The sequence below is a fragment of the Electrona antarctica genome (assembly GCF_951216825.1).
Source record: "Electrona antarctica genome assembly, chromosome: 5".
NCBI classification, from domain to species: Eukaryota; Metazoa; Chordata; class Actinopteri; order Myctophiformes; family Myctophidae; genus Electrona; species Electrona antarctica.
The window spans coordinates 26,208,061-26,227,203 of NC_136810.1; the positions used below are offsets into that span (position 1 = coordinate 26,208,061).

Below are 19,143 nucleotides of genomic sequence, written 5' to 3' on the forward strand. Positions count from 1 at the left end.
CTACTCCTCAGCAGTGTGGTTCAGCTGCTTCTCGTACAGGCTGAGGACGTGGTGCACAAACTGGTACTGCTCACATGTCTGGATCATCCCACCCCTGTGACACGCGCACGCACGCACACGCACAGACACACAGAGACACACACACACACACACACACACACACACACACACACACACACACACACACACACACACACACACACACACACACACACACACACACACACACAATTTCATATCAATGCAGGATAAATATAAATATTGGAGACCACCTGATGACCTCTCTTCCATGCAGGCCAAGGCTTCATCCATTAGAAATGGATTATATTTGCATCTTTGATGTATTTACAAACTGAACTCCCTGGGCAACCAGTGACTTCCAAGAAAGTCTGGATGGCAACCGAGAAAGGTCGGCAACGCTGGAGAGACAGCTGACCTCCAGGAAAGACTGACAGGGCAACAGTGGTTAGCAACCTCTGTTGCAGTACTCGCAAGAGGGCACCAAGCAAGCTACAGAATGTACACATGAGCAATACCCCAGAGTCTCGAGAGAGAGGAGGGGAGGAAGAGAGACTCGTTAGGACAGATCCAACGACAACAACAACGACAGTGACACAGACGCAGAGAAAGCTTCCTTGACTCAAATACACCAGTAAGGCTGGGGGGTGTGGTCAGCACTGGTTTGCTGCACTTCCTTCCCTGTTGGCCGGGTGTGGCCCTCCCCGCGGTGCTGGGTGCACCTCGGTGATGACTGTGCTCGGGGTGCCCCTCCGTGGATTTCGTCTGTGGCTGGAAGCCTGGAGGAGAGGGGCAGTGACTTGGCCAATCACTGCTGACCCGCCAACTGGAGAGTGTAGTGGTTGAGGGTTGACCACCTGATGACCTCTCTTCCAGGCCAAGGCTTCATCCATTAGAAATGCATTATATTCACATCTTTGATGTATTTACAAACTGAGCGATATCATCTTCAGCGGGAGGCGGGAGATTATGTTTTCACCCCTGCCCGTCCGTGTGTTTATCTGTTTGCCTGTGAGCAGCTGATCTCAAGACACGGCTGGACAGATTGGTGTGAAACATAATATTTGCGCGTCGCACACTTCCCTGGAGGCCAAGGAGGAACCTCTATCCCCCCCCCCCCACACACACACACACACCTGATGTGAGGTTCACATCACGACGGTGATGGTTGTTTCTCACCTGTCCAGACGGAGCTGGCAGGTGGTCTTCAGGATGTCCACCTCATCCTCGTACCTCAGCTGTTTGCACAGGATGGAGGTGGCAATGAAACAGCCTGTCCGGCCTATCCCAGCACTGCAGGGGAGAGGGGGAGGAGGAGGAGGAGGAGGAGGAGGAGGGAAAACACAGAGCGGGAATTAGAATTAGGTAGAAAGAGACAGTGAAAAAACAAATAGCGTTTTCTGGATGTTATATGGTTGTCATTTTGTATTGTCTTGTCTCAGGATCTGTCATTCTGGCAAAGCTGTGTAATATCTATATGCCTCTTGTAAGAGACTTTAGTCTCAATGTGGTTTTATATTGGTTAAATGAAGGTTAAATTAAAATAAATAAAATAAGAGTGTACAAATGGAACATAGTGTGCACTCTCAGAGTTACAGATCAGTAAGGGTCCATTTGGAAGCCCCTCTAGGAACCCCAGTGGTACCCTGGCCCCACATTGAAAACCACTGGGATGCATTTACTGGCATTGATCCCAGTAATTCTATTAGAGTGAAAGTGTCCCTTGGGATATCACTGTCACATACACGCATGCACGCGCGCGCGCACTCACTCACTCACTCACTCACTCACTCACTCACTCACTCACTCACTCACTCACACACACACACACACACACACACACACACACACACACACACACACACACACACACACACACACACACACACACACACACACACACACACACACACACACACACCTGCCTGTCAGCAGCCTGTGTGTTGAACAAAGTCATGGACACCTTATAGCTTTACCACACACAAGCCAATTCTTGGGGGGTCCACTTGCAATACCCTCGTGGTTGCACCAGTGGTCCCTGGCCCACAGGTTGAGAACCAGTACTCTAAAACAGCGGTTCCCAAACCTTTTAGCTCAAGACCCAAAAGAGAAACCTGGTCCTGGGACCCAAACTAGTGAAAATAGCAGATCTACAAGCTCACAACGTGACGCTTCGTGTTGCGTTTGTTTGTGGTTTAATGTTTTTCTTTTTCTTTTTTTTCTTTCTTTTCTTACGTTTTTTTGGGGTCGACCTGGCCCGTGACCCACAAAGGGGGCCCCGACCCGGAGTTTGGGAAGCAGTGCTCTAGACTAGTAGCCTGGGTTCCAGCCTGATTCGCTGCGTTCCGCGGACCTGAAAATGTCGTTTTTATTTCCAGGGAGAAAAAAAAGTCTGGGGCCACTTAAATTCGGCATAGAGTAGCGCAAACGTCGATCACACACACACACACACACACACACACACACACACACACACACACACACACACACACACACACACACACACACACACACACACACACCTCTCTCTCTCTGTCGCTCAAATTAATTAGTCTCATGTCGCGCAGCTGCGTCTAGATTCTCCCGGCGGATCCTGCCGGGAGCTGCCTATGCCATAGAAAGCATAGGTGGACCCCAGGCTACTGCCCTAGTGACAGCGCAGTGACATTTTCAGATCCGCGGAACGCAGCGAATCAGGCTGGAACCCAGGCTACTAGACTAGAGCTCTGCTGTGGAAACAAACAACAGAGTCTATATATGACCCTGTGTGTCCTTGTTAATCACACTGGCAGTAATGTACACCAGGAAACTTAACCCTTTCAGCACATATCTGAGTATAGCACATTTAACCACTTAAACCCCATGCATCCGTATTGTGGGGAAAGCTTTTGCTTAAAATCGAATTGGAATCCTAAACCTCAGCTTTGCTTAATGCCTTGGGACATTTGGCAGCTTTTGGCAAATTGTTTTAATAATATACAAGTCTCGTGAGGGGAATCGGTTTAGCCCAGTGGTTCTCAAAGTGGGGTCCGGGGACCACCAAGGGTCCTTGGGGGGGCTCCAGGTGGTCCCCGCAGCAAAAGTATAGTTAACGTATGCATGACAATCATTTTAACTACTCTATCCATTTATGTTGGCTATTTAAAAAGTAGCAGATCAGGCTTGTAAATCAGCTATTTTGAAAATATTTGGAAACTTTGCTTACCTTTCTTTGTAGTTGTTACGTCCCCACCAAAGAGGTCCAGGTGTTTTTTTGTGCAAAAACTCCTTATTGGCTATTTCCCAGCCCTCAATGAATTGCATTGAATTGAATGGGAATTGAATGGGCCTATGGGGTGTTGTGCTAATTTGCTTAGTAGTAAAGTGTGCCACTTGGGATATTATTTACATTATGAAGAGAGGATATATACAACCCATAGCCCCATTGAATTCCCATTTAATTCAATGCAATTAATTTAGGGCTTATGGTAGGGGAAATAGCCAATAAGGAGATTTTGCACAAAATAACACCTGGACCTCTTTGGTGAGGACGTAACAACTACAAATAAAGGTAAGAAAGCCTTCTAGCATGGAATTCTCCTTTAAACACAAATCTTCTCATCCGGGGTCCCTGTACTGGGACATTATGTTTTCAGATGTCTTCCTCGTGAAGGACGGACAGACCTGTCCTTTCCCCAGCTCGTGAAGGACAGACCACTGTGGTCTGTCCTTCCCCCCAGCTCGTGAAGGACAACCTGCAGTGAAGGATCACCTGCAGTGGACAATGGTGGGGCCACTGATGAGCGGAGCGTCCTCCCTGGCCCTCTCCACTTCCTGCACCAGCTCCAGCAGGGGCGGGGCTTTGTCTGGGGTCTTCTGATCAGGCCAGGAGGTGTACCAGTACTGTCTGAGGCTGCGCTCCTCCCCAGAACACTGACACACGGACGCACACGCACGCACGCACGCACGCACGCACGCACGCACGCACGCACGCACGCACGCACGCACGCACGCACGCACACACACACACACACACACACACACACACACACACACACACACACACACACACACACACACACACAGATATGTTCAGTAACAGCCACATAATCATCTTAACCACTTTATGATACAGTGGTCCATTTATATGTGCATGGGATATTCAAAAATAGAAGATAGCAGATCAACAAGCTCACAGCGTGTCACTTCATGTACATCTGCAATTTTGGACATTTGAAAGAAATATGTTTCGAACAGTGGCAAAGCCAGAACCGAAGTTTCCTGGCCAGGAGTGGGTGGGCCTGCGTGCACGCGTGCGATGCCGGTACCTAGCTTTTTTATATACAGTATGTATTCCTTTTTTTGTTTTTGTTGTTGTTGGGGGGAGGGGGGGCAGTAGTGTCCCACCCATGGTTTGGAAACGTTTGAATAATGTAGATTATTTTTCTCCTCTGGGAGTCCCTGGCACAAAACATTTTCAGATGTGGGGTTCTTTGAAAAAGGTTCTGGATTTGCAGCAGTTTGACAACAAAGTCTGCTTCATAGCCTGAGTTTTTGGGGTTGTAATTATGTTGAATTACATCGTCACCGTCAGGTGGAAACCTTGTATGTAAAAAATAAATAAAGTGTTCCAGTGTATTTTATTCTATACAGATCTGCTCGTGTACACAGTATGCATCCAAGTTGCTACGGTGGAGTGGGTTGCTGTGGTGACAGTAACAGCACATGAGGGAGGTGGCTAAGAGGAGCGAGGGGTTATTAAACCAGATATGCTATTTTTACCCAGGAGTAGGCTACTGTACCATACCAGACCTAACAATTTACTGAATGAGGTGTACAACAGTTAATCCAATATTTAATTCATAAATTAATCTTTAGACCTGAGGCCGATGCAGAAAACGCGCCTTCTAAATTGGGAGATTCCTCCATACGACGGTGTTACTATCCCCAAACTTCTGCTGTGATAAACATGTTTGGTGGTTTCCCACGCCGTCGCATGTAATGCACATTGTAAAGCGCCTTGGATAAAGGTGCCGGTACTGTATATAAAATTACCAGCTCAGTGGCCTTGTGGTTAGAGCGTCCGCCCTGAGACTGGGAGGTCGGGGTTCAATCCCCGGCCGGGTCATACCAAAGACTCTAAAAATGGGACCCAGTGCCTCCCTGCTTGACACTCAGCATCAAGGGTTGGATTGGGGGTAAGTCCCTGCGACATACTAGCGTCATGTCCTGGGGGTGTACACGTACATCAAGCTGCCTCACGCTACAGAAACAGGAGATAGGCTCCTGCCCTATGGGCCTCATGGCTCGGCAAGGCTACTTACTTACTGTATATAAATGCACCATTTATCATTTTGTCTAACGGATCCATTTGATTCCATTTGTACGCTCTCAGAGTTAAATTAACATTGATTTTACAATATAAATTGGGGGTCCCAGAGATAGAAATGCCATTAAATGGGGGTCCGTAGACTAAATGCGTGTCAAACTGCGTGTTCTTGAAATGAAACGGGTTGAGAATCACTGCTAGCCGTAAAAGTCTTCTCTTATGGGGGTCCCTGGCATATCTTTTCAAATGGGGGTCCGTGGGCTATTTAGTGTCAATTTTGGGGTCCTTGACATGCATGAAAAGGTTTGGGAACCACTGAAGTAGGGTGCAAAAAGTAGTGAAAAAGGGTTTTACTTAAGCACAAGTATTAATACTGCAATGTAGAAATACTTGGTTACAAGTAAAGGTCCAGAATTCAAAATTGACTTGAGTAAAAGTACAAAGGTATGTGTATCAAAATGTAATGTACAAAAAGTAGAAAGTACTCATTATGCAGAATGTCCCATTTCAAGTTTTATAAACAGTTTCATAAACACCTTTCTACAAGCTCACAATGCGTCGTTGTGGCCTATGTTCCGAAAGGGATACAAAGGCCTAAGTCAAGTAAAGTAAGTCATTGTGAGCTTGAGCTTCAGAAACCTGTCCACCAGTGACATCATCGATGGGGAATCCAAGCTAATAGAAACTGCAGGCTTTCTATTCCTGAAAAGTTGCAATGCGAAAATGGAAGCCATCGTTCTCACGATAATAAAAAATCTAACATTTTTGTAAAAAAAAAAAATCTTGCCTAAAAATCTGCCTAACAATGATGTCACTGGTGGACGGGTTTCTGAACTGCCCATAGCCCTCCTATGAGACAAAGACTGAGTAGAAAGAAATGGTGGCATTTTATCATGATTATTAGAGAGGACCTATTATGAAGATGGGTTGAAAAGTGGTCCTTAAAGTACTGTACAATACTTAAGTAAATGTACTTATAGTTACTTTACACAGTATTAATTTATGGAAAAAAACACAAAAAGTTAGAATAAGCAGGTTTCAGCGCCGATTTTATTTTATCGATAGAATAAAGCTAAGAGGCCTGGGCGGCTAGGCTGCTAAGCCAGCCTGGCAGTGTGTCGCGGGTTCGACTCCCGATCCCGACGACCTTTACCGCGTGTCTGTCAACCACCCCCCCCCCCCCCCCCCATAGAGTATATAAAGGATAGAGACCGAACTGGAGCACTAGCCCCGCCCCCAAGCTATTCATTTCGATGAAGTTGCTCAGTGGCGTTTTGAAGCACCCGGAAGACTGCCGGAAGTACCTCCTCCGACGTAGGGAGTGATGGTCCTACGTGTTAAAGCACGGGTCCGCCTGCAGTCCTTCCTCTTACCACTAGGGCCCAGTGCTTCAACGTTGGAGCGCCTCACTGGCCCCTTGCCCCCCCCATCTCTCTCCCCATTTCATGTCACCATACTGTACAGCACGCTATCCAATAAAAGCTGAAGACGAATGTGAACGGAAAGGAAATAAAAGCCTGGGTACCGAGACTAGGGTCACAGTGACCGAGGCTAGGGTCACAGTGGTATTCAATTCAATTCAATTTTATTTAAGTGTCAAATCACAACAAGTTGTCTCAAGACACTTTTACATATAAAGCAGAAAACCAACAAAGATCCACCCAGAGCAAGCAATATTGCGACAGTAGTAACGAAAAACTCCTCTTTAGGAAGAAACGTCAGGCAGAACCCGACTCTAGGGTGGGCGGCCATCTGCCTCGACCATGTCGGGTGAAAGGGGGGAGAGGGGGAGAGGTGAATAGAGAGAAAGAAAATAGAAGAAAGATAGACAGGGAAAGAGATGCAGGCAAATACAAGTAGTATAGCAATAACAATAATGAATGTAATATTGTAGGATAATATAATATGGTATAGCAATGTTGTCGGATAATAATAATACATAATGTATAAGAATATTAAGATATATAGTGTAGTAGTGTAATAATATGATAGCAGTCCATGGTCGTGCTCTGTGTGCTCTGTGGTCCACGGTCACACTTTTGGTGCAGGGCTCCGTGCCACTTAGAAAACCATGCATGATAATTGCGTAAACGCTCCCCTGCGTTGGGACTGCAGAGCAGGGACGGATTAACCCCCACGAGGGCCCCTGGGCCGGTAATATTTGCAAGGCCCCCATAGCGCGCGTGCGCACGACATTTTTGTGTTTTTATCATCTTTTTAACCTAAATTTAACAAAATCAACAGCCAATGGAGGGTCCAAGGAGCCCTTTTCAGGGCGTCAAACCTAGTACCTCACGGTCCAATTTCCCCGAGGGGCCCCTGAATGCCAAGGGCCCCTGGGCCACGGCCCCACTGGCTCAATGGCTAATTTGTCCCTGCTGCAGAGTGCCAGGGGATCATTGCATAATGTATAGGACTCCCCTGGCGTTGGGACTGCAGAGTGCCAGGGGATCATTACATAATGTGTAGGACGAGGAGATGAAAGCTTGTTATTTGTTGGCTTGCTGTTGCTTGTCTTTGTCTTTCCTTCACAACTCCCAAATCCAATACAATAGACAGAAATAAGATCTGGAGATTCTCTTATAGCCTCATTCTAATCGATCAAATAAAATTGCCACTGTCGGACAGAAACCTCCTTATTCTTATTATAACTTTTTGTGATTTTTCCAGTGACTGAAATTTAAAACAGCAAAAGGTATTTATTTCACTTGATTAAATGTAGTATATCATATGATTAAATATAGTATTATTATTATTATTATTATTATTATTATTATTATTATTATTATTATTATTATTATTATTTAGTTGTAATTATTTTTTCTTTTACAGAATCTAAGGTTTTATGATCATGATTCAACAGGACCTTGGATGGCTTGATTCTATATAGGCTTAAGAGTGCCGTGATTTATTTCCACCCTAAAACATGATCATCAGGTCTTATTGGTAACTATCAGCACTATTTAGTATTCATCACCGGTGTCATTTTTCACTTCACTTTGCAGTTGTTCTGTCCCCTGTACCATGTTGATCTGTTCCTGTATTGTACAGTATTGTATTGTGTTTTTGTATGGACATAGTGTTGGGTGCTGGCACATATGCACACATGGCATCAACGCATGGTGTTGTGTGCTGGCACACTACACACTCTGTCTTTCTTTTATCTGTATTGTATTGTGTTTTTGTATGGACATAGTGTTGGGTGCTGACACATATGCACACATGGCATCAACGCATGGTGTTGTGTGCTGGCACACTATACACTCTGTCTTTCTTTTATCTGTATTGTATTGCATTGTATTGTATTTTTAGTTTTACTACCATTTTAAGAGCCTGCTCAGTGACTACAGATGTAAATTAGGTTATGGCTAACTCTGGCACATTTACATGGAAGTGAAAACTGAAATGTTGATTAATGAGCATTGTCCCTTTTTTATGTTTTATGTGTTACCAGTTCATTAAGTATGCCTGGTTTGCCTGGTGGGTGGTGATGGGTGGTGATCCACCTGAACTGAAGCCGCACCCACAGCTGTAGTTGTATGATAAAGGGGGAAGGGTTAGGGGAGGGGCTGATAATGTGATGTCACTATATTACTGTTTATTTCATTGGCCCGTTTGACTGTCAAGGGTTCAGCCTCCAGGAAGAAACCCTAAATACAAAGTTAATACACCATTGCACATAAAAACGACTCCAGGGTGTCTAATGAAGTACTGTCACCGCATAGACATGGAAAACTGGAAAAATACAAAAATTGTGGCACTCCATCTTTAAAATAATTGATATAAATATTTTTGGAAATCTCTATGGGAGAAATGAATGGAGTGAATTTGAGTATGATGGGATTTAGAGATATATATCTATTATATATATATTGTTTTGTTATGTAAACAAGTTACATAGTATGCCTTTAATATTGTATTATTCTCATTGTTTTCAGTCTCACCTTCAGGGTGAACACCCTCAGGCTGTAGTCGTCCTCCTGGGTTACCGTGACGACGGTGATCTGGATGCCCTCGTGGGTCACAGTGTCCTCTGGCCAGTACTCTGCACATTTCTACATGCAAGCACACGCACACACACGTGCACAAGTACACGCACAAGTACACGCACACACGCACACGCACATACGCGCACGCAGACACGCACGCACAGACACGTTTGGAGCCTATTAATATGCTTGAGAGAACATCAACATTTTGGAATGCTGATTTTATGATTTTCCTTGTGTAAACAAATATACATGAAAAAGAAAAGATTAGGACAATACATACAAATCAAATACAATACAAATAGGTGAACAAAGTCCATTAATGGAACAGATTGAACACAACTGAATTTAAATAAAATCAGGTCTTATGGTAGAGACATGAGTAATCCATTTAAACCAGTTGTCTGTGAAGACTTCAATTTGACCTCTAAAGCTGAATGTAATTCTCTCCATAATAAATATAGCATCCATTTAACATTCGTAAGCCACTTTTTAGTTATAAAGGCTTTTTTGGATGACACCAGCAATACCCTCAGTAAATACTGATCCTGCCTTGCAAATTTAAGTCCTTCCAAATCTGCATCTACATGGTTTTAATATAAAAAAGAATGTGAAGGGGCGCCCGCTGGCCTAGTGGTCCAGGCGCATGCCAGGCTCTGGCCTGACAGCGAGTCGTGTGTTCGAGTCCCGTTCATGACGACCTTTGCTGTGTGTCTCTCCCTCTTTCCTGTCCGTCTTCACTGTAACTATCAATAAAGGCACAAAAGCCAAAAACGAATATATATATATAAAAAAGAAAGAATGTGAACTCCAAAACTGCTTCCAGGACACTGTGTACACATCTCCAAAATGGAACCACAGCGGACAATAACTAGAGAACCGAGGGTCGTTTTTTCACGCAAGCAAAGAAAAACGCTCTGTGTTTCTCAACGATCAGGGGATCGATCGTACTGGAGATAAATATTCTGTGACGACTTGAAAGGTACGGCAAAGCGAAAAATCGCCGGCAGAGGCTGAATTCTTTATTTATTTACTCTGGCAGTAAGCAGATCTACAAGATGTAGATGATAGATCAGCTATTCTTCGGTGGGTGACACTTGGCAGTTGGCATGCATAGTATAAATCATGTTTAACTTGAATTCCAACTCCTAAACCTTAATGTTTAACACTAATCCCAACCTGAATCTTTTTAGTAAACATATCTCTACAAATCTTTTTTCAACCATAAAACAACATCTATTCTTACTATACTTGTGGGGACAGTTGGTCCTCACAAGTGTAGTAATTCATGCGCATACACGCACGCACGCACGCACGCACGCGTGCGCGCGCACACACACACACACACACACACACACACACACACACACACACACACACACACACACACACACACACACACACACACACACAATATTAATTAATTAATTAATTAATTAATTCATTCATTAATTCATCCAAAATATATCCATCCATCCATGATCCATACCTCATTCTTCTCCTCCAGGTTGGTGATCATGACGATAATGGGACATCTCTCCTGCCACACCATCCTCCAGAAATCTCCCACTGTGTTGACAGTGGGACCCTGGGTGGCAATGTATGCCTTCTCCTCATCTCCATATCCCTACACGCACGCACGCACGCACGCACGCACGCACGCACGCACGCACGCACGCACGCACGCACGCACGCACGCACGCACACACACACAGTCCTGTCAATGCACGCTTCCTGCCCACAGGCGGTGAGAGTGATGAGTGAGTGTGACATGACAACCTGCCGTCATATGGTTTGCTGTCGGGCAGAAACCTCTTATCTCCATATTTGAACTTTTTGTGGTTGTGGTGGCATCGCACAAAAGCACAAGCTTGCAGATCTGCTACTTTTGCTATTTTTGAACTTGAATCCTTAAAAGTAATATTATAACAGTCTTGGACATACTGTAGCCTATGGTTTCCACCCGACAGAGATGATAATATGCACAAAAAAAACACACAACTTGACCTACTTTTAAATAATTAGCATTGATGTAAGTAGTGAGGAAGTCCTCTTCATCAGCTGACTTCAGGATCACTCTGCTATGTGTGTCTGAAAACAAACACCTTGAGCTGAAATAGCTGAAGAGCACCAAAGTCTGATGCCAATATCGCTAGAGGGCGCTATTGCACGGGTTTATAATATAATCCCCATAGGGGGATTTTAGATCGCCTCATAAGAACTGTATTTGAAAAATAAGCAAATCATACCGACCGTTTCACTCAAATGGATATGAAGAATCAACTGACTGCGAGAAAATGCTATAATGTTACTGCTGCCGAATTAGTTAAACTTTCGCTAGAAACTATATCAACAGAGATACCTCCCCGACAATATCGCAGAGCCAGAGTTTGTGCCCTTGATAGAGTTTGTTTATTTTTGGACCACAATTCTTATATGAGACGATTTTAAGATGACCCACTGTTATTCTCCATAGAGAAAAACCTCCGCAAACCAGAGGATGAGCGAGTGACGTCAGGACTTTGGCACTCTATACAGATGTAAAAGGACGGACAAAACATGAAAATAGTCCACTTGATTGAAGAAACTGTACTTTATTGTGGGTAGAATGGTTTTGTAGTTTCTATACTGGGTAGAATGGCTTTGTAGTTTCTATACTTACTGGGTAGAATGGTTTTGTAGTTTGACTAGTTTCTATACTTACTGGGTAGAATGGTTTAGTAGTTTCTATACTTACTGGGTAGAATGTTTTTGTAGTTTCTGGTAGAATGTTTTTGTAGTTTCTATACTTACTGGGTAGAATGGTTTTGTAGTTTCTATACTTACTGGGTAGAATGGTTTTGTAGTTTCTATACTTACTGGGTAGAATGGTTTTGTAGTTTCTATACTTACTGGGTAGAATGGTTTTGTAGTTTCTATACTTACTGGGTAGAATGGTTTTGTAGTTTCTATACTTACTGGGTAGAATGGTTTTGTAGTTTCTATACTTACTGGGAAGAATGGTTTTGTAGCGGTTCTTTCTCACCAGTCCGGGGTAGTTGTACTCCTTCGGGGCCACAAAGTTCATGGGAGTTTCCTGCCAAGTGCACAGAGAACGATGGTTTTAAACTAAACTGTCTTCCCTAACTGAGAGGACAGGACATGTCAGGGCATGAGCTACAGTGGTCCTCAGCTGGCATTCTATATGTAAATAGATGTAGCTTTCTGATAGTGAAGAAAATGGCCAAAACACCTACTGTGCTTCCTATCTTAGTGACCATACCATATGCGGGTAGCTCTGCTATTTTGCCATTCTGTACTCTAAACTTTGAATAAATACAGCTCCGATGAGACCATCATTTTCTCTCTGCCTGCTTTTCTTCATCTGATGCAGTTTGTTTTTGAGAACTCCATACTTCTCTGATTTGGTTAGTATAGCTTAGAATGGTGTCTATATGCCATTTTAATATACAACAACCCTTCAAATGAATATGCATTTGGCCACAGACACCCAAGTTTTGTGTTATAAAAGATTTTTTGAAAAAAGCAGAGCTACAAAGACTGCATTATGTCACGTCCTGAGCTTTTAGATTGGCAATAGTGTTGGCATACAGTATGTACAGTAGAGTTGAAGAGATTAAAGTGATTTTAAATGGGTTTTTTTTTTTGTGGCTTTCGCCTTTATTTTTATATTTTTTATGGAGGGACAGACAGTAGGCTGACAGGAAATGGGGAGAGAGATGGGGGGAAGACATGCAGTAAAGGCCGTCGGGATCGGGAGTCGAACCCGTGGCACACTGCCAGACTGGATTACTAGCCATGGTGCCTGGACCACTGAGCCATGGCCCAGGCCGATTAAAGTGATTTTGATCCTGAACTAATTTAGCCAGTGGATCCCCTAGCTGGGGCTTCCCGGACCACGCGTTGAGAACCACTGCTGTAGATGCTACATCAATTAGCTCAGTTGTTGTCAAAGTCCAGGGGTCCTTGAGGAGGTCACGGGTCCCCAGTCAAATGTTTCTTTTCAAATTGTATACAATGGCCGGAAATCATTTAAAGTATACTGCACATGATTTTGACATGCACGGTACATCATTATCAGACCTGAATTTATCTGTCAACACAATTGTTTATCCAATAATGACTGCCTATCACAGGTTTTGTAGCATGTAACATTTCATACTTTGTTTTGAATAGGATTTTTTTTAAAGCATTTTGAATATCTAATCTATAAAAACATTAAAAGTACTCCAGTAAGAAGTTCAAATTTGACAGTTTCACTTAGTAATATTTGATCTATCTACTAACTATCTATACTTTCAAGTACTGAGGTTGAATACTTTGTCCACCAATCTAAACCATGTTTTTGCGTTTGCTGATTGCATGCGATGAACTTGAGAGTACAGACAGAAGGTGTGTGATCTGTTTGCCTGGCAGACAATGGAATCCTCCATGGGTTTTGGGGTATGCAAATTAGTGCTCAAGCATCCTCGGTTCGCCCACTGACAGACAGAGAGCTGAGGCTTACGGGAGTGGAGTGGGCACAGTTCCACTTGGCTTCATGTTGGCATGGATTTCTTCCATTGTTATTTGTTGTTGTTTTGTTTTGTATGAGCCTACGGTTGTACGCGCGTGTGCATGTGTGTGTGCATGTGCGTATGTGTGCGTGTGTGTGTGTGTGTGTGTGTGTGTGTGTGTGTGTGTGTGTGTGTGTGTGTGTGTGTGTGTGTGTGTGTGCGTGCGTGCAATTGCGTGCGTGCGTGCGTGTGTGCGTGTGTACTTGTATATAACTATACAAGTACAGTAGGTGAGGTCCAAATGAGCCCATAGACATTGTGAGGACCATTGTCCTTGAGTCCTCATAAGAGAAACTGTTGTTAGGCTTAACATTATTTAGGAATATATTCAGGTCAGGATTAGGTTTGGGATTATTTAGAGGTTAAATTTAGGTTTCCAGCTTTACGTTTCTGCTTAAAAAATGTCAATAAATTGGTTACAATGGCATTCATATAAAATTGGCAACCTAAAGTTGTCCTCACAAGTATAACAATGCAAACCTGTGTGTGCGTGTGCATGTAGGTTGTGTAGGTTGTGTAGGTGTGTAGGTGGGTATTAATATTAGCTGCTAGCATGCGGCTCCTTCACTCACATAGAACTCAGCTTGCAGAGCCTGGTCCTCCAGAGCTCGTGTGTGGAGCAGGGCAGGGGTCAGCGGGTGCGTCCCCTCCCTCAGGTACTCCTTGGCGGACTGGTCCCTGGGAGACAGCTGGGTCCCGTAGCCGTAGGGCTCCGTGCAGCCCGGGGTGCACATGTCCAGGGTCAGGGACACGTTGGAGCCCCTCCTGCATGCGTGGGTGCATCATGCAGTAGGTGGTGAACAATATGGTAAATGGACTGCATTTAAAAACACATTTAGACCTGAGGACGATTCTACAAATGCCTGACAGTTTTCTGAAATACCCATGTTTCTATGTCAGTCGTCAAACATTTTCATGTCAAGGACCCCCAACAATATATGTAGACCTAATTGTCTGTCTGTCTGTCTGTCTGTCTGTCTGTCTGTCTGTCTGTCTGTCTGTCTGTCTGTCTGTCTGTCTGTCTGTCTGTCTGTCTGTCTGTCTGTCTGTCTGTCTGTCTGTCTGTCTGTCATATCATATTATCCCACACAGTGCGTCTGCTCTGTACCTCTCCTGCAGTCCCGGTGTGACAGTGAGGGTGTCGCCGTCCCCCTCGGTCCTGCAGGCGTCCGGGAGGCCGGCGCCCTGCGGGTCGAACCCCTGGGGGGTCTGGGGCTCGGGTTCCGGGTCCAGCAGGTCCTCCTGGGCGTCCGTCCACTCGGACAGCGTGAAGGACGGCTGGCGGTTCACAGACTGTCTCCTGTTGTTGTTGTCGTTCCCGCCGCCTGCGCGCGTCCCGCCGCCGTCCCGAGACTCGCTCGCTGCTGCAGCGGCCGACGCCCACCACATGTAGTTGTAGTAGTACTTACACACCAGGTGCACGGTCTGAGGAGGAGAACCACTTTAATGATTATTACTTGCGCAAGCAGAGCGTGCAAGTAATGTTATCAGTCAGGTGCTACGATACGTATGTCCCTTAGCAGCAGATGATATGACGTCATATGCTAGCACGGGACACAAGGAAGCAGACCGTGCAGGTATGTGTTCCGTCATGCTACGAAGCGTATGTCCCATGACGTGATGAAGATATATACCAATGTCCCTTAGCAGCAAATGATATGACGTCATATGCTGGCACGGGACATACGGAAGCAGACCGTGCAGATATGTTTTCCGTCATGCTACGAAGCGTATGTCCCATGACGTGATGAAGATATGTACCAATGCCAGGGTACAATTGGTTTACGATGGTGACGCAATGATGATATGTTTCAGTGTCGGGTGGATTAAAGGGACATACGCATCAAACCACCCGAGTAACCACATTATACCACTAATCAACTCAGAAATTACATATACATACATATAGACATATACATATATATAGACATATGAGCATATGACGTGATGAATATATGTACCAATGCCAGGGTATAATTGGTTATCGATGGTGACGTAACGATGACATGTTTCAGTGTCGGGTGGACTAAAGGTAATGCCCCTATGTATACAAATAATAAAATAGCTAAACCTAATAATTCAATATTGCAAACGTTCTTTCACAGAGAGGCTGAGATTTGAAAGTTTGTAGTGGTCTACAGTACTTGCACGCTCTGCTCTGCGCACTAGTAGGCCATTTATGGCCTACTTGTGTGCAACAAGCAAGTAGGCACTCGACAGAGTGCAGTTCTAGTTATGTCTACTTTATGTTTTGTTTCACAAGTTAATGTATTGGGTTTGATTTTGATGATGTTAATTATTACTAGCTAGTACCGTACAGTATATATCTCTGCTGTCGGGAAGAAACCATACTGTTTTATACTGTTCAGGAACAGTATACAAAAATGCCACTCCTACAATTCCAAGTGTTTGTCAGGGTGGGGAGGGGGTCCCCAGTTCAAATATAAGTGTTTGTCAGGGTGGGGGGTCCCCAGTTCAAATATGATTATTTTGGGCGGTCATGGCCTGAAAGGTTTGAGAAGCACGGCCGCAGGGTGCTCTACACTACAATAGTAGGTCAGTTCTAGTGCTGTCAGGTCAAATAAACCTTTAGGGAAACCCTGCACTGCACTTCACAGCACTGTACTGCCCACTAAGCATAGCATCACAATGCTACTGTACAACATCATACTGTATGCTTGAAATAACAGTGTCATCTGAATGTGAGCAATTTAGACTATAGTGGGGAAGGTTTTTACCATGATCACAAAGATGGCAATGCCAACACATCCAGTGGAGTCGATGATCCAACGGTGCTTTTTGCAGTCGAACGTCTCCCTCATCAGCAGCAGGGTCTGAGAGAGAGAGAGAGAGAGAGAGAGAGTTTCAGACCAAAGCAAGAGAGTCCAACAGACGTTATGGTAACACTGTATATTAAGGCCAGGTCTCTAGAGAGGTGCCCGTGGGGCCTCTACGGCGGTTCCCGTTGGGCACTGGCCTACATGGAATGATGCAAGTTGGAAATGCATGCTCGGTGCATGCCTGGTTCTCGAGTTACGTGGATTACAGACATACAGAAGTACACACAGAGACTTGGTGCATTTATAGTTAGATTAGATAAGCACATTTATAATGTGTTTACCGTATAAGGCATTACAACACTCGTTATAAATGTTTATTTTTTATAGGCTACTTTAAAAAAGGCGCTTGCGCTGTGCTGTGATACTCACATCCCCCAGCAGGGGGTTGCCGGACATGAGGAAGGCCATGTAGAAGTCAATGACCTGCAGGGTCTTATACATGGAGGACAGGGGTCCGAATCCCAACATAAAGAAATACAGCCAGTAGCCCTGCAGAAGACAGAACTCGCACGCACGCACGCACGCACGCACGCACGCACGCACGCACGCACGCACGCACGCACGCACGCACGCACGCACGCACGCACGCACGCACACACACACACACACACACACACACACACACACTTTAATACCTTAAAATCACACCCGTGTGAACTGAGTGGTGCAACTCCCCCCCCCTCTCTCTCTCTCTCTCTCTCTCTCATTAGCAGGCAACAGTGCAGCACTAACTAAAAAGGACAATCAAAAGTAAAACTAGCCGATCTACATCGGCTTTTAGATCGGCTAAACTATTTTAAAAGGTTTTTCAAAATAGTAAAAAAATGGCAATTAAGTTTAGGGGGTAAGGGGTAGTGCAAGATATAGCCCCAAGTGTTTGTCAGGGTTGGGGGTACCCAGTTCAAATATGATTATGTAGGGGGTCCCCAGTTCAAATATGATTATGTAGGGGGGTCCCCACTCCCCAGTTCAAATATGATTATGTAGGGGGTCCCCAGTTCAAATATGATTATGTAGGGGGTCCCCAGTTCAAATATGATTATGTAGGGGGGTCCCCACTCCCCAGTTCAAATATGATTATGTAGGGGGTCCCCAGTTCAAATATGATTATGTAGGGGGTCCCCAGTTCAAATATGATTATGTAGGGGGGTCCCCACTCCCCAGTTCAAATATGATTATGTAGGGGGTCCCCAGTTCAAATATGATTATGTAGGGGTCCCCAGTTCAAATATGATTATGTAGGGGGTCCCCAGTTCAAATATGATTATGTAGGGGGGTCCCCACTCCCCAGTTCAAATATGATTATGTAGGGGGTCCCCAGTTCAAATATGATTATGTAGGGGGTCCCCAGTTCAAATATGATTATGTAGGGGGTCCCCAGTTCAAATATGATTATGTAGGGGGGTCCCCACTCCCCAGTTCAAATATGATTATGTAGGGGGTCCCCAGTTCAAATATGATTATGTAGGGGGTCCCCAGTTCAAATATGATTATGTAGGGGTCCCCAGTTCAAATATGATTATGTAGGGGGTCCCCAGTTCAAATATGATTATGTAGGGGGTCCCCAGTTCAAATATGATTATGTAGGGCGGTCACGGCCTGAAAAGGTTTGAGAGAACCACTGGTCTAATAGTGGCGACCTACCATGAGCTGCTGCACGGCGAAAAAAGCGCCCCAGCAGTGCAGCTCCACCAGCAGCGCGGTCATCTTCAAGAAGTAGAGCTCGGTCTGGCGGGGCATCGGCAACTCTCCGTCTCTCAGGCCCTCGCCATCGTCATCATCGTCCCCGCCTCCGGGGGCTCCCTTAGGGGCCCCCCCTTCCGGTTCAGGGGTCCCTAGTTCCCCCCCAGTTCTGTCTGCCTGTGTGTGTGCGGCGGTGGTGGTGGTGGTGGGCTCGTCCAACCAGACGGGGTCTTCATCGGGCCTCAGAAAGATGGAGTCGTCGGTGTGGGAACCGGTGCGGCTGCTCAGTCGGCGGGTCATGGTCCCCTGTTTGGTACACAGACCGTATTATATATATATCGTCTCTGTCGGGTGCACGGAAAACTCACATGTCCAAGCTTGCGGATCTGACACTTTTGCAAAAACACGGAAAGTTAGAATATGGAGATAAGAGGTTTCTGCCCGACCGACAGCAACGATTTGGAGTAGTATGGGTTACAGTCGTGTCAGCATGATTTCACCTGGTATATGTTAACGTCTGTCCACCATCTGAAATACACCTGCTGAACTGAACGGAGCCAAAGATCCTTGCCTCCAGGCGGCAAGGAAGCTTTGCCAGAATTTAGGCTTTTCAAGCATGCAGTTAATAATGGCCTTGATGGATTGATTGAAACCATTATTTATTCTCGAAAAGAGCACTGAGGTTCACCCTCATTTGCAATGCTGCCGAGATCACATACAACCCTGTCCACTCAAGACACGCTCCATAT

The 19,143-nt window shown here is 45.1% G+C and overlaps 1 protein-coding gene across 1 annotated transcript; it reads right to left on the bottom strand.

The window, feature by feature from the left end:
- LOC306923919 (tyrosine-protein phosphatase non-receptor type 5-like) lies at window positions 1-18,694 on the bottom strand (the record flags this gene model as incomplete). Its single annotated transcript, XM_079502265.1, has 12 exons — window positions 1-94; window positions 1,198-1,311; window positions 3,770-3,930; window positions 9,271-9,381; window positions 10,805-10,942; window positions 11,327-11,406; window positions 12,307-12,391; window positions 14,444-14,636; window positions 14,980-15,296; window positions 16,610-16,705; window positions 17,081-17,200; window positions 18,356-18,694. 12 exons carry the CDS (start codon window positions 18,692-18,694, stop codon window positions 1-3), a joined length of 1,848 nt encoding a protein of 615 aa, XP_079358391.1.
- Window positions 18,695-19,143: the final 449 nt, after the last annotated feature.